The sequence below is a fragment of the Fulmarus glacialis genome, unplaced genomic scaffold, assembly GCF_000690835.1.
Source record: "Fulmarus glacialis isolate BGI_N327 unplaced genomic scaffold, ASM69083v1 scaffold7821, whole genome shotgun sequence".
Lineage (NCBI taxonomy): Eukaryota > Metazoa > Chordata > Aves > Procellariiformes > Procellariidae > Fulmarus > Fulmarus glacialis.
In genome coordinates, this window is record NW_009194637.1 from 68,671 (window position 1) to 83,844 (window position 15,174).

Sequence of the window (15,174 nt, forward strand, 5' to 3'; positions counted from 1 at the left end):
TGAATAAGACCTTTGCACGTGGAGCTGTAAGCACTCTCTTGCTTTCATGTTTACCTCTTCAATATGCCAAAGTCAGATGGGGTGAAAGAATATCCCAGACAGAAGAGAAGGATCTCGCTGTGAAGTTAGGTAACACCGAGAAAGCCGCTGAGAGGGTCTGAGTGAGAAGCAAAGGGAAGGAGGAGATACATGAACTTGCACCAGCCATCCTTCGGTTTAGGGTTGGTTTATTATTTTGTTACAATTTCAGTATGTGAAAAGCTGCTGGTGACCCAGGGTTGACAGATGTAAATATTGCTAGCACAAAACAAAAGAAAATTAAAGAGGGGAAAATGAACCCAAGCGGTGACAGTGAATTCTTTGTCAGTTGTTTGCAAATTTTTTTATGTGCTGTGACTTGGTCTCTCTTTCTGGCTCCGTCTAGGTGACCCTTGTTGAGACCTTTGTCATCTTAAACTATATGTGAAGGACAGGGTCCTTTTACTCATACAGGCACTTTCTCATATTCAGATATACCCAGAGAGACATGAAGTACCTTATTACGGTGCTGATCTTTCTATGCAGCCTCCGTAATCCGTAGAAGAAAGATGCTGGTCAAGTTGGGCTGCATGAAGACCCAGTGCATCCCATGTTGATGCAGGCTCTAGGTTAGGTCAGATTACGTTAGTGAATTGGTGTGGATGCCCTTTAAGGCTTTTACTCAGTCTTTTGTAAACTTTGTGCAATCAGATACTTAAAGACACCTGAGTATAGTGTAAATTTAATCCATGGAACTATTATTACATGAAGCCAGAAGTATTGTCGCAGAGGGAACTGTAGCAGGATCTAAAAGCAATGGGCAAGCTCCAAGATAAACATCAATGCTACAAATATTTAAAGACCCAAGCAGAAAACAGAGTGGAAGCCAAATCTGAAAAGAAATAATCTTAAAACGCTACAGTGCTGTATCATCTGTCTGTCATTAAAATCCAGCGTTTTCCTTTTTCTTGTGTAGTCTTCACTGAATGGTCACCATGGCTTTGCGGGGTGCAGGCAGTGGAAGAAGCGGGAGTCGGGGGGGGGCAGCACCCAGACCCCGAAACCTGTGCTGCGATTAGTGCTGGAGTTGCTCCTGCAAGCTGGCGTCCGCGGTTTTCACCTGCTGACTACTTACCTCTCTAGTTCAGTGGAGAATTTGCACAAGTGATTAAGTCTATCCCCAATCAGCAATGCCTAGGGCTTAGGTTGACTTCCATTTCATTAGGACTTAAGCTTGTCTGTAAATTTTAACACATTAATTGCTTAATCGGGCCTAATTTATCTCCTGTTTGAGCCAAAGGGACCCATCCTTTCTCTGTGGGTGGAATCGGATCAGGACCATGAAGCAGGTACACATTTGAGCAGTGATGGTGTGATTTGCTTACAAAAAGCATGTGAGGTATGCAAAACGTGAACCATGTAAAAGGAATTGGCCATCTCAGCCTTGATCCCAAGAAACTGATAGCTGCCTTTTAAAGCCAGCCGCTGAAGCGGCTGCCAGTTGGCAGCAGGAGGTGGGGAATGTGTTTAAGCCGCGTAGGAGCTCTGCGTGCTATTGTGGGCTCTGTGTCAGGCTACGGCTCTGGTTTTAGATGAAACGTCTGGCGAGCAGAGGGTGTTCAGCCTCGGCAGCAATCTGTTCAGCGGGAAATGGTCTTAGATGGAGAGCTGGCGGCCGCCCCCCCGAAACACTGTATTGTGGGGAGCAACGGCTCGGGGAGTGTCCATCTGGCAGAGCTGCAGCAGCGTTGTCTCCAGGGCTGCCCTGGATATCGCTGGGTACAGCTTCGGTTGCCCATCAAGGACCAAAGGGATGCCCAGAGAGGCCCTAGATATTAGATGTAAACATTTCCATCCTGAGCCATCTCATAGAAAAGAGCTGCAGGAGTGAGGGAGGGGAAGAGACATCATGAAGAGATGCAGAGGCAAGAGGGGATTTCGCGTGACCCTGAATGGGTGACGAAGGATGACACAGAAACGGAGCCAGGGAGTGAGATGTGGCCACTTGTTCATTGACAAGCATCTGCCAGTAACCACAATGATGTGTTACCAGCCTGTGATCAGGACTCCTATTGTGGGAGCTGCTATTTTGAGCTCCTGGTAGCTGTCAGGAGCAATAGATGAACCTCACAGCCCAGTACTTCCCTTCTTTATCTCCATGTCCCAGCAGAGCAGCTCTGGGAGCAGAGACCAGGGGACCGTGCCCTCTCGTGTCTCAGGGGTACTTCCGTCACACTCTGATGCTCCTGTTCCTTTCATTTGATTTATCCTTCTGCCCCATTACGAAGCTGATTTCCAAAACAATTCAAAGTAGTGCCTGCTCCATTTGAGCTACTAATCTCATGTTTTACCTCTGTGAATTCAAGGCTGGCGTGCAGTCCCGGGGGCAGAGGTGGTGGGATCCAGGCTCTCCTCTTTAATCTTCACTTTCTGAGATTATTTCCAAAATCCTGCTCCTCGGGGTGTTTCCATCCAGGTAAACTGGTGTCCCTGCTCACTCCAATCCTTGCTGCATGGAGCTATTGCAGTTAAATCTTCTTTAGTTCAAAGGTGAGCATCATAGCGAGGTGTGTTTGCTTTGTTGATGTGTTGATGGCATTCCTCCTGGTTTTGTCTTCTCTATCTAGTTGTGTGCTTAAATTGCAATGCTTGATTGCCTTCAAAAGCAGTTGCTGTTAGGTGTAGTCCCTGAGTTAAATTCCACAATAAATTATAATAAATAATAAATGAATAGTAAATTATATCCTATTGAGGGATTTATTGGTTAGAAGATGGAGAATTGACCTCCAGAGCCTGCAGTAGCTATTGTGGTTTTTCAGCTCAGGTTTCAGCTCTTTTGTCTTCTCTTCAAGAACCAACAGAGTAAAAATACTTTTGCCAGAGCTGACTCCATGCAGGAACACATGGATGTGGTTGTGTGTCTCTGTTTACATCTCAGAGTATCTGTGTTGGCTGGGGACTATCCGTTATCCGAGGCATCGCCGCCCACCATCGCTCTAGTTAATGAAGAGTTTAATTGGCAGCGTAAAGGTTGCACTTTTGCAATCCAATTTTCAATGTGCTTGGGAACATCTTGGGACCATCATCCAATGAAGCCTGGACCCCCTCCCATTGATTTCTCAATTGAAGTGAGATGTCTGTGGAAGGAGGTTTCCATCTCTACCATCCCTCTTTCCCACCCCCCTGTCTTCACAGCCATAAATTACTGCAGTTAATTCATGGTGTCTAGCTTCTCCCTGTGAACTGGAAAACAACGCTGCGTGACTCCTGGGACAGTGCTCTGGAGCTAGTAGCTGAGGAGTGCCGGGAGATGTTTGGGGTGTCCTGGAAGGCGATCCTAGCACTTCTTCCCGCTAATCCCATTAGCTCGCCCTGGCCGCTGTGACAAGGCGCTGAGGAGCCCGGCTGCGAGGCTGGCCGCTTGCTCTAAGCCATGCACACAATGAAAGGGTGACTTCAAAGAGGCTAAGTGTAATTTGCATTTCCAAGCTCTCACAGCCAAGGTCTTCAGGAGGGGATGAAAGTGTCTTTTGTTAAACTTAATGGCAGAGTTGATTAAAAAAGCTCTGATTTTTCCCTATTAACGGCATAGTCTGATTCCACTGTTAGGCTTTCGGCATCTGGGGGAGGATGAATTCTGCAAAAAAAAAAGCACACAAAGGAGGTAACCTGTTGCCTACCCAGCTGTGATCATACTTGGGGATATTCCAGTATCATTTCTTCTAAGTTGAGAGCCATGTAGTAGCTGTCTTGGGTGGGTACCGGCATGAGTAACAAAGAAATTATTAGCAAATTTTCATCAGGCATCTCCTTTTGCCGGGGCCTCAGCAGAGCCAGCCGAGGTGTCTGTCTTTCCAGAAAATGGGTCCCAAATATCTCCGACTGGATTCTCAAAGCAAGAAAGTAAAAGGGCTGATTCATGCAGTTGGGTGCGTGTTTCAGGGATCACGTATGCAAACCCCTCCTCAAAACATCCATAAAACTATCTGTTGTGTGCCAGCACTTAGCTGTTGATTATCTGTTCAAAATAAGCAGTGACTGGTCTGGTCTTCAGAGGTTTAGTAATTTCCTTTCTTTGCTTTGTTTGAAGAATATTGGCAAATAATTTCACATCTGGATTTATGTATTAAATGTCTCCTATATTGCATAAAACAAAGCACCTAATGAAAGAAATCTGTCTATTTAACTCCTGTCTTAGCTTTGGTTCTGTTTTAGCAATAACTGTTACCACACTCACGGAAGATTGAAGAAACATTTCCTATTTTAAGGGTATCAGTGCTGGGAGTGGTTTGATTTTCTATATACACTTTAAATTCTGTCTCTGCTAGCACGACTCTTCCTGCTATGTTTATCAATATTAAGTACAAGTTTGGTTCAAAACCAGAAAACAGCATGTTAGCTGCTTTAAATAAACATAAATGTTTTTTTCCAGGCAGTTTATGTTTTCTTTTCTAATCAAGGCTGGGTATATTCCTGAATGTAGCCTTCCCCCTCATGCAAAAAGCATTCATTTCATACAACATTAATGCATATTCTGTCTAACCTGAAATGCCACCACCTGTTTTTACCAGGCAGCTGAAGTTTTTTAAAAAAATAAATATTCAAGATCTTGTGGCACATAAGGTTATAATCCTTATATTCACTTTGGGATCGTTTGTGAGATACTGAAAACTACCTGCGGCAGTGTGGGAATCCTTTAAGGTTAAAATCATCCAGGGCACAAAGCCCGTGCCGTGCCCCCTGCGCTACCTAAAGACCATATAATCCCTTATCACAGGCTTTTAATGGCGGGGAGGGCGGCATGTGGGCTCCTGCGCTGGGTGAGCGTCACCCAGAACGAATCGCGGAGTGCAAGACAAACACAGTAAGCCCCTCGCATCGGCCTCTACTAACAGAAGTGCCAGCTCCCTGTAGCGACATTTTGTTGCAAAGTCGCATGTGAAATGTTTCACCCTTTTGTGTTTATGATTGATTTCAGCGACGAGTATGAAGAGGACGGTTTTTGCCAGCCCTACAGGGGGATTGCTTGTGCACGATTTATTGGAAATCGAACCATTTATATGGAGTCTTTGCATATGCAAGGTGAAATAGAAAATCAGATTACAGGTGGGTAAAACATGCACTTGCTTCTTCCCCATGAAGCTGTCTTTTCCCAAAAAGCTGCTAGGGTTTTATAAACTGCAATACTATTTTTATTCGCTCTTTATCCTCTCTTGCTGTGAGCTTCTCACCACAAAGCTCACCTGGGACTCCTGCGTTGTGTGGTGTCAGTGGAGGGAGTCGTCTGAAGAGTGACGATCTGAGCAGCCTCTGTGTCTCTGCTGATCCAACTCTCCCACAGGAAACTAAAAAATGATTTTTCCAAGGAGAAGGGGTTGTGTATTTACAGCTTCTGGGAGTGGCTCAAAGCCAGGCTACCTTGTGCTGCTGTTTCCCAAGCAGATTTGAAAAGTGACGGGACACCAGACTTAGTTGATTATTAGGTGGTTGAGATCATTCAGGAGAGCCGTAGGTGCTGGAATCTACCTCTTCCAGCATAAGATAATATGTGGTGTAAATAATTCAGCAGGTCGTGTTTTCCCTTTAGATTTAGTAAAGAACCGTTTTTCATTGTTTTTGTGGGAGATGCTGTGCTGATGGATGTGCTGAATTCAAGCTGAGGCCTCATAGATACCATGATACTTCTCTGGTTTTTTATATACATTAACCTCGGCCAGATCCTAGCCAGTAATCGTCTTGTCTATATTCAGATTTTCTCTTGCTGTCAGAATATTCCAAATTTCTCTGCCCCATAGAGTGTTTTTCCTTTGTTTTGTAAACGCTATCAGCATTGCAAAAAAGACTTTTGCATTGCTCACAGGAAAGGCCAATGGTTTCTGTACAGCCAACAGTTCATAATCTTATGCCATTTTGTTTGAAAAGTCATTTGGAATATTACAAAAGCTGTCATCTTCCACGAAGGTACTGGTACTGTCATCCTGCAGCCTGCAGGGACTTTGGTTTTTACCTGTTGGGTAAAAGGCACCCAAATAGTATATGACTTTGCAAACCATTATAAATTATTTGGGGGAAAAAAAGTATAATTAGGTTTGGGGTTTTGGTAGCATACTTAACATTAATCCCGTGTTGAAAACCAGATGTATTTTCTCTGTCAGCGAAATCAGCATCGTTAATAACTTTTAATGTAATTAGCGCTCTGTATTTCTGGAAGGCCCGTTCATCATCTGAACATCTGAAAATAATAGTTGCAGTGGGAAGTGAGGGTTATACTGGGAAGGTAAGAGCACAGGAATAAAATTCCCACTGGGTTAAGTAAAATCCTTTTGTATATTTTACAGCTGCCTTCACCATGATTGGCACTTCCAGCCATTTGTCAGATAAATGCTCCCAGTTTGCTATTCCTTCGCTGTGCCATTACGCCTTCCCCTATTGCGACGAGACTTCATCAGCTCCCAAGCCACGAGACTTGTGCCGCGATGAATGTGAAATTCTGGAAAATGTCCTGTGTCAGACAGAGTATATTTTTGCAAGATCTAATCCCATGATTCTGATGAGATTAAAACTGCCCAACTGCGAAGATCTTCCCCAGCCAGATAGCCCTGAAGCTGTCAATTGTATCCGGATTGGGATTCCAATGGCAGATCCCATAAATAAAAGTAAGTGAAAACCGTCTGTGCCTCCGTGCAAAAAATACCGCTGTGAAAAGGTTGGCTGTAAGGGCTTGTGCATCAGAGTTGGAGCTAGCGCTGGGCTTTGAAAGCTCGCAGACGCCACGCTCTCAAATTACCCCGCTCCTGCACTTCTCCCCTAGCTAGTCCGGAGTGGGTAGAAATTCAGAAATACTTTTCCATTTTTTTCTTTAGCTGCCTATGGGCTCACTCTAAATGCTGTTTATTGGTTTCAGGTCTTCTCTAATTAATACGAAGCAGGAAACAATGACAGTGTAAGCATTTGAATACTGAGGAACATCGGTAGCTTCAGCCTCCCTGTCCTCCCACAGCAGTCCGATGTGCTCCAGCAAGACCATGGGGGCACTACAGGGGTGCTCGTCAGGAGGAACATTCGTAGGGGCCAGGTCCGTGGCTGTCCCTGCCTAATTTTAGGCATCGGCTGAGCTCACTCTTTGATCAGGCTGGGCTGCAGCCTGTTCACGACCCTTATACATCTGAATAGTCAAATATAAAACGTGGCTCCTACAAATTCTCCACCTTCATATGAAAATAATGGCTGCAATTCAGGTTCCCACTGTAGTTTTTACTTCTTTTGTGTATCTTATATTAAAAACGCTTGGCATAAGCTGTTTTCATTACAGAAGCATAAGCTTTAAATCCTCCCAGGAATGTGAATGCAAAGCAGGCCCTGCATTACAGCCGCAGCAAATTGGGAGCCCGTGCTCCCAAACTGGGTTTACCAGCCCCGGGCCAGCAGCAGTGCGCTGGGGCTGGGGGATGCTGGCAGCTCGCCGGCCCAGGGTGCTGCGGCCATCTGCCTTGCCGCCACCAACTATAGCTTTGGATTTTTTTTTTTTTTTCCCCCCCCAGATCACAAATGCTACAACAGCACAGGAGTAGATTACCGGGGGACGGTGAGCGTGACCAGGTCGGGGCGGCAGTGCCAGCCGTGGAACTCGCAGTACCCCCACACCCACACCTTCACTGCCATCAGGTACCCCGAGCTCAACGGGGGCCACTCCTACTGCCGCAACCCAGGGAACCAGAAGGATGCCCCGTGGTGCTTCACCTTAGATGAGAACTTTAAGTCTGAGCTTTGTGATGTCCCGGCATGTGGTAATTACTGACCTTTTTTACGTTTCGTTTTGGAACAAAAAGGGGAACCGTTTTGTCACATCCATACAGCCGTCCTGCAAAACAGGAGCTCGGGGGAGCTGTGCCCAAAGTGCCTTTTTCGAATCCCTGAACAGAGAGCTGTAGGAAAGGCTAACTACGGTGTTTGTAGCTAAAGCCACAGCATCCCTGCCCCAAAGAGACCTCGAGCACTTGCTGCCCGTGCAGCTGGCAAAGTGGTGTTATGAAAAAATTTTACTAGGGAATTCCTGAGCACTCCCCAGAAGGTGGTGAAGCAGCAGCGCGTTACCAGCCCAAGCGTCCCAGGCTTTCCAGGTTGCTGTTACAATCAGTACAACTCCTGAGTCCAAATTAAATCGGATCACAGAAGTTGCACTGTTGACGCTGATCCACAAAGTGGTTATAAAACGTTTTCCATTTTGCTTGGTTTATTAAGAGCCATTTTAATAAATGCAAACCTCACTTAGGCTCAGGCCTTGTTTAAAAAATAGAGATGATCTTGCCAGATCCTCTTAGATGTATTTTAAGTTTGTGTTTACAGGACTGCCCTGGCTGCATTTTGGTTTTGCAAAATGAACAAAAATGGAGATTCAGCTCTCATTTTATTCTGCTTTTCTGAGACCTGGGGGAAGTGGATGGAAGACCTGAACAAGTGGTTCCTAATTGTTTTATCTGCATTTAAAACTAACAATATCGATAGCGGGCCAAGAAAAAAATACAGCTATTTGCATGGACATGCCAGAAATGCATCCAGAAATGTTCTGGAAATTCACGGTACAAAGTTTCACACAAAATTTTATGTTGCCTACAAGTTGTCACAGTAACATTACCTTTCCCCTTGGAAAGGAGATACTTTTTGATGTTACTGTTTGATAGCCAGAACCAAATTAAATTATTTCTGGTTATGGTTATGAACATTCCTGCAGTGAGACATGTTCTGAGCCTGCTCCAAAGTCTTTTTCAATTAATGGAAAGATGGGAATCGATGCCAAAATGGGATCTAAATTATGTTCTTACTGAAAGAGTAGGTCAGGAGAAAGGCAGACAGTCTGGGCTATATCATGTGCATCTCAAACCCTCTCTAACATTCATATACGCTTTTTAGAGTCCTGTATCTCTCTTGCTATTATTTCAGTGCATTTAACTTATGTTATTTTTCTTGTTAATTAGGCCCAGTGATAGACTGACTACACAAGAATAGTTCAATCTATATAAACTGTTCCAAAGATCTTTTTCAGCCCTTCAGTACAAAAATCTGGATCTAAGTAGCAGTCAGCAGGACTTCCCTTAGCGTTCTGTCGGCTCTTGGCTCTCCGCCCCGGGAGCTGCACGGCTGCAGGCACAGATGCCCCTGGGCTGCTCCGGGTGAGGAGACGTAGCTCAGCCCCAGGGAGTCTGGGCAGCTTGGTTTGGGCAAGCTCAGGGGTCTCTGCACATCCACCGCCAGCGATGCTGTTGAGCTTTCTGTACTCTGCACTGTCGCTGCATGACCTTTCAGCCAGGTGCATTTTGTGTTTTCCACAACTTCTGGATAATTGGGTAATTAAGAGTTGATGGGGGGGCTGCTTGACAGCCCCCTCTGGATGGGCTCTGAGATCCCAGGACTGGCTCGCTCTTTTGATCTGAAATAGCTGAAAGCAGGATGCTTTTGGACGTGTTGCAAAAGTCTCCGATTTGAACGTTTTACTAGATAATAAATGAGATAGGCTGGCTGGCTTGAAGAATTCCTGACAAGGGTTTTAATTACCTCTCAGAACTGCCTTAAATGGTACTCGCTGTACAGCTGGGTTATATGGCATTATTATTCTAAATACAGACAAATAGAGCTATATCAGGTGAGTAGTAATTTAATTGTTAAATGCTAATCTGCATATTAAAACCAAAATACCATGTGGGACTTGCATTCTGCTGGTTTTACCGTGGCTGAAAGAGCCATTTCAGGCTCTACTTTTAATAAGTATTGTGCATTCTGCCTTACCAGGACATGCCTAGATGGGAAATGGATTTAATTAGGGTGCCTCCCAAGAAACCTATTAACCTAATGAGGCTTCACGGCGGGGGCTTCTACTTAATAAGAATAATAATTCCCTTTGACTGGGAATAGCTCAGGTGATGAACTAGTGCCCAGGTCTCCGTCTGCCTCATGCTGATGCTTTCTTTTTCTTTCTTCAACTGTATCTTTCAGTTGTCTCACAAGCTGCAATAGATTCATTTCTTAAGTTTGTCAACCTGAATATAGGAAGATGCGAAACATGGAGCAATTCAAGCATGAGGCTTAGCAAAGACAAACATAAGAAGGTTTTGAAGGAGAGGGGAAGGCACTGATTGTGTGTCCATGCTAGAGGGCAGCAACTCCTGAAGGAAACCCGCAGTGGGTCCACACTGTAGAGCTGGACATTCACTGAAGACAGGGCGCGAGAGCACACACTGCCCTTTTGCTGGGCACAGGGAGACTGTAACGGGGACGGTGTTTTAGTCCTCTCTTGTTTCCCAAAGGCCATAGAAATATTTGGACTACCTCTCCTCTCACTTAAAAAACAGATGGCACAACTTAATCTAAAAAGAATGGTCAAAAAGGAGCGTGGGGGGAGCAGAAGGACAGCGCGAGCCTGTAAGAGGAGAGGGCTTATGCAAAGTGACTTCCAGAACCATTTGAACTTTGCCTCTGTCACAATTTGAGTCAAACCCAAGCTTCAGATCAAGTTCATGTCTAATTAAGTGCATAAAAGATATCTGTGTGGGCCGCTAAGCACTTCTACAAATCCAGCCTGGAAAACACAGACAAACAAACTGAAATGACCCTGTAGGAATAATAAAACATTCCCCGTTCTGCCAGAATCCACTAAGCCTGATGCTGCCACAGACATTCACCATTCTGACTCCCTCGGAAACAACCAGGCAACGGCCACCAGTCCTGCAGCTCAAGGTGATCCTCAAAGTTCTCAGGGTGCCCTATACTGTGTTAATCCGTGCATAATTATACCCTAAACTTTATGAATGCTCCTGGGAAATACCAGAGCAAAGCAGGCTTCAGCGTCCCCACGCTCAGAGCACTCCGGCTGGAAGGTATGTCCTTGTCAACGCAAGCGGGTGCTGCGTGAATGCGAGGACATGAGCTCCTTCCCGAAGCCTCTCTCTCCTCTCCCACTGCACCTTTCCTCTAAGCAACGCACCCTGTGAAACCAGAGCCAGCTGGTGAGTGTCTGATGTCCCGGCTATGCCGTGCTGGGCAGTGGTAGAAGAGGGTTTCATGTTTCTAAAATTAATCACTCGCTCCCTAGCTGTGTGCAGAGGGAGCAAATATTGCAGCCAGCATTCGCGCTATGTTAAATAACCCGGCTTCCCAACCTCTTCTGGATCCTTCTTTTTTGTCCATGCTCTAGCTTTCCTTTCAACCATCATTGCTGTGTCCTTTGTGCCAGTGTTTGCCACCCTGCTCAGATGACACACTGTTAGTATACAGGTGGTAGAGGAGTGGGTTTTCCCATTAGCCTGTTAATCCTATTAAGACCAAGTCTTCAGTACGTACGATCTTTTTTGAGATTATGCTACAGCTTTTGTCTGTGTTCAGACTTTTTGTACCCCTTTCCTGACTTCCTGGGATAAAAAACAGGACTGTTCTCTCTATTTCTTGCCATTTCCATGCATGTCCTCCCATTTGCCAGCTGTTCTCCATTTCTTCTGCTCTAGATTCCCTAATTGTCCTGCTCCTGCACCTAAAACTAACTAGAAAATAAGTTTTCAGTTGCACATATTGTTTGTTCCAGTGCTTTGGCCAATGCTAGGAGACGTTGAGAACAGGAGGCTGGAAATAAACAGGGGGATAATATCCTTTTTAACGGCTCCCCACATTTTTGTTGGATTAACGAAACTATGGCACCAGAACCTAATATACATATTAAAATAAGGAGTCCATAGTCCCACCAGAGCCTTTCTTCCATAAGCTATTTTAGAAATTAAATTTTCTGTGGACCTGTATTAGACCATTACTTCATTTCACCCCAAGCAATAGCCACCTCACAGTATTCAGCTATTTCATTACCATAAGTAGGTTTGAACTGATGTGCTGAAGGGAAATTGTTCCTGGCCATTCTGTGTTCTTACAGAAATGTTACTCAACAAAATTAATTGCTCTGTTAATATTAAGGAAATAAAACAGGATTAAAGGTGGATTGCAGTAGTATTACCTGGATGTTTTATTCTTCTTAACACTTCTAGTTGACCGAGGGATGTATTTGACTCTGTGGGATACTTCATTCATTGTTCTGGGTTTTTTTCTGAACCAGATTATAAGGATTCCAAGGAGAAGAATAAAATGGAAATCCTGTATATCCTGGTGCCAAGTGTTACTATTCCCCTGGCCATAGCCTTACTCTTCTTCTTCATCTGCATCTGTCGCAACAATCAGAAGTCATCCTCCCCTCCCGTTCAAAGACAGCCTAAACACGTAAGAGGACAAAATGTGGAGATGTCAATGCTCAATGCCTATAAACCAAAGGTAATCCCTCATTTCTGCTTTGACATTTGCTGTCTGTAAAGGCAAGGAGTGAAATGCTTTGATCAACTCAGCGCTGAAATATTAAGTTGATTTCCAACCTGCAGTTTCTGCTGGTGCCTTTAGCTGTAATTTTTTAAAGACTTTTCTCATCAGCAGCATAGCAAGTGTGCTGGACCTGTGGAGGTAATTCCTATATGTCCATGTATCTGGATAAATAGGAGCTGGAGTTTTTCTGTAATAAAGAAAGCATCTCTAAATTGCCTCATTGAAGTTAGAAAGTAGCGCAGATAAACATGTGATTCAGCATTTTCCCAAGACAGTTTTTTCATGGGTCTGCTGTAGTCATACATCATCTTTCACTTCGCTGAAATCACTTTGGAAAGATTTGTTCCTTGCTTTTTCAGGCTTACCCGTTCTCTCAGTTAAAAAGAGAAATTACCAAAACAGAGCCTGCACAGAAATCTGCCTGCAGTTCTGGCCAGCACAGCTGATGCATAGCGGATCTTGTTGCTGATATTGTTTGGCTTTACTGTAGTCCCAAGTTCATGAAGCATTTTTTAAAATCATTTAAGATTTAAGCGTGATTAACCTTGAGCTCTTTGTTTATTGGCAGGGCAGCCAATTTGCAAACCTGTATGTATCACCCGTTTCAGGGCTGTAACTGCCTTCTGCCACCTACAGGCAGAATAACGCCCTGGAAAGAGTATTTGCCTTGTTTTTCACACCATGCCAATTCTCTTCAACAACTTGATGGAGATTGTTCTTTTGAAGCATTTCAGAGTGAAAATCAATATCTACAAGTAATTAGAATAGAAACTGTGTAGACTGTAGTATCTGAAACAGTCAGACATGCCTTTGAGTAAGCTGTTATTTTTGTTAGAAAATGACATAACAAAATGAATCCAAATTCTGATTTTATTGAGTTTCAGCAATGTAAAGTCTAATCTTCAAATATTGCTGCTGTAGGTATTCTTTCAGCAGAGCTAATCACTCAGCATCAGGAAAGATTACCCTTGTATTTCAGGAGCTGTGTTCTCTGTCTCTGAATAAATTCTGGAGTAGTTTTCTTCTTAAGTTCTATAAAGCAGCTATGGGATGCCGCTATTGCTTGCTCTTAAATGTCAAATTTATAGAGTTAGGTTATAAAGAGTTAATTGCGGCAGCCTAGGGAAAATGACTTAAGTAGCTGTATCCCAAGAGATACAGGGAGTGCACTACAAGGGGCAGGGATGGATGGAGCTGTGCCACCCAGGCAGTAGTTGCTCTTTCGGGGGTGCTGCCCTGTGTGTCTGTGGAGCCGCAGTCTCAGTGCGGCAGGGTCAGACATAGAAAGTTGTTGCAGAGGAAAACTGCAGCTCACCACCAGCTCACAGAAAGAGTAGGAGACTCCTTTTAAGTCAGCGATAAAAGTAAACCCGCTGTGCGGCTGTGCTGGAAAAGGGAGTGCTGCTTTTGCCCATTAGTAATACAAACTGCATACAGAGACATTTTTACACGGCGTAATGCTAATGCTAGGATTTCTGTTTTAAATAGTGTTGCAGGCACTGGGTGCTGATGCCGGGATGCCAGCAGGACTGTTGCGTGGGGTGTCTGTTCAGGGTGGTCAGACAGAGTTTGGTCTATTATTATATTTTAACTCCTCAGTCCCACACATACTGTCCCAGTGAATTTATCTTGATTTTCCTTTAAAGTTCTTAATTTCAGCTTTCATGTACAGCTTAGAGTAGGTGAAAATGTTATTCGTTAATACATACTTAATATCAAAATGTAGGTAATAACACAAAAAACCATGTAATTAGGTAAGCATCAAAACTATATCTTGCATCCAACCTCCGTGGGATGTTTTGATAAATTTGGATTTGCTTCTTGGTCCCCATTCTACTAGATATTTGGGGTACAAGCCTGACTAAACTGAAGATAATTGGAATGTCAGCATCATTTTAATGAGGTCACAATTTCCACCTAGGCTGCTGACGCACTGATGCCTTATGCACACAACATAAGAGAGGAACTTCCCCAGAAATGTTTGCAAATATAGACCGCACTGTTTTCTTTTTATGTTCGAAGTCGTATGCTGCAAAAAGCTTTCCGTCTTATTTATGCTAATTCTGTATTTTCCCACTGGGAAACCCAGCTCTCCCTGTCTCAAATGTTTTGATTGCCTTTCAAACAAAATTTTAAAAGAAAGGAAGTAGAATCCTATTTTTAAATACTGTATCCAGTATTAATGTCAACTTTGGGTAAAACCAATTTTAGACCTCAAGCTCCAACTGAGGTAGATGTGTGTTCGCTCATACAAATAAAAACGTTAGCATTTCATCCAAAAGCCTGTTGCAGTTTTAAGGGATTTTAATTGCCTTCAGAAAATATAATAAACTAAGCTCGTCTTGTCATTCACCTAATGGAAGGAGCCGATAAAGAGATAGAGGCGGTGGGCTTCACTCTTACTGCTCTCCCTTTGTACTCGGTTTACTTTGGCATGCTGCCTCATATGTATTTTACACTTCTTTACATTTTGTACACCGATGTATGACAAATACTTGTCAAACAAAAACTAAGCAGATTTATAACCGCTTAACTTGAAATGAGCCCTTCCTGCCAAAACTTTATGACTTCATTTTCTTTCATAGTTTTCCACTATGTTGGTTCAAACAGACGAACCCAGCCTCAGGTCAGACAGAGGTCATTTCACTTTCATTACTAAAATATAATTTACAATATGCCAGACCTAAACAAGTTTTAGCCTAAAGGATTTGTATAATATAAACCATCTGTTCCTCAACAATATAGCTAATTTCCTGCCATCACCATACAGTCTACTGGCTGGCTGCTTAAATGGCTTTATTATTATTA

General features: G+C 43.8%; 1 protein-coding gene across 1 annotated transcript in view; it reads left to right on the forward strand.

Moving 5' to 3' along the window:
* LOC104084103 (tyrosine-protein kinase transmembrane receptor ROR1-like) overlaps window positions 1–12,321 on the forward strand; it is a gene marked incomplete at its 3' end in the record, with an annotated part of 48,647 nt that extends 36,326 nt beyond the window's left edge. Inside the window, exons 5-8 of the mRNA XM_009587826.1 lie at window positions 4,997–5,124; window positions 6,357–6,674; window positions 7,560–7,805; window positions 12,110–12,321. Coding sequence (XP_009586121.1) covers window positions 4,997–5,124; window positions 6,357–6,674; window positions 7,560–7,805; window positions 12,110–12,321 — 904 coding nt within the window. The remainder of the gene's footprint in view (window positions 1–4,996; window positions 5,125–6,356; window positions 6,675–7,559; window positions 7,806–12,109) is intronic.
* Window positions 12,322–15,174: the final 2,853 nt, after the last annotated feature.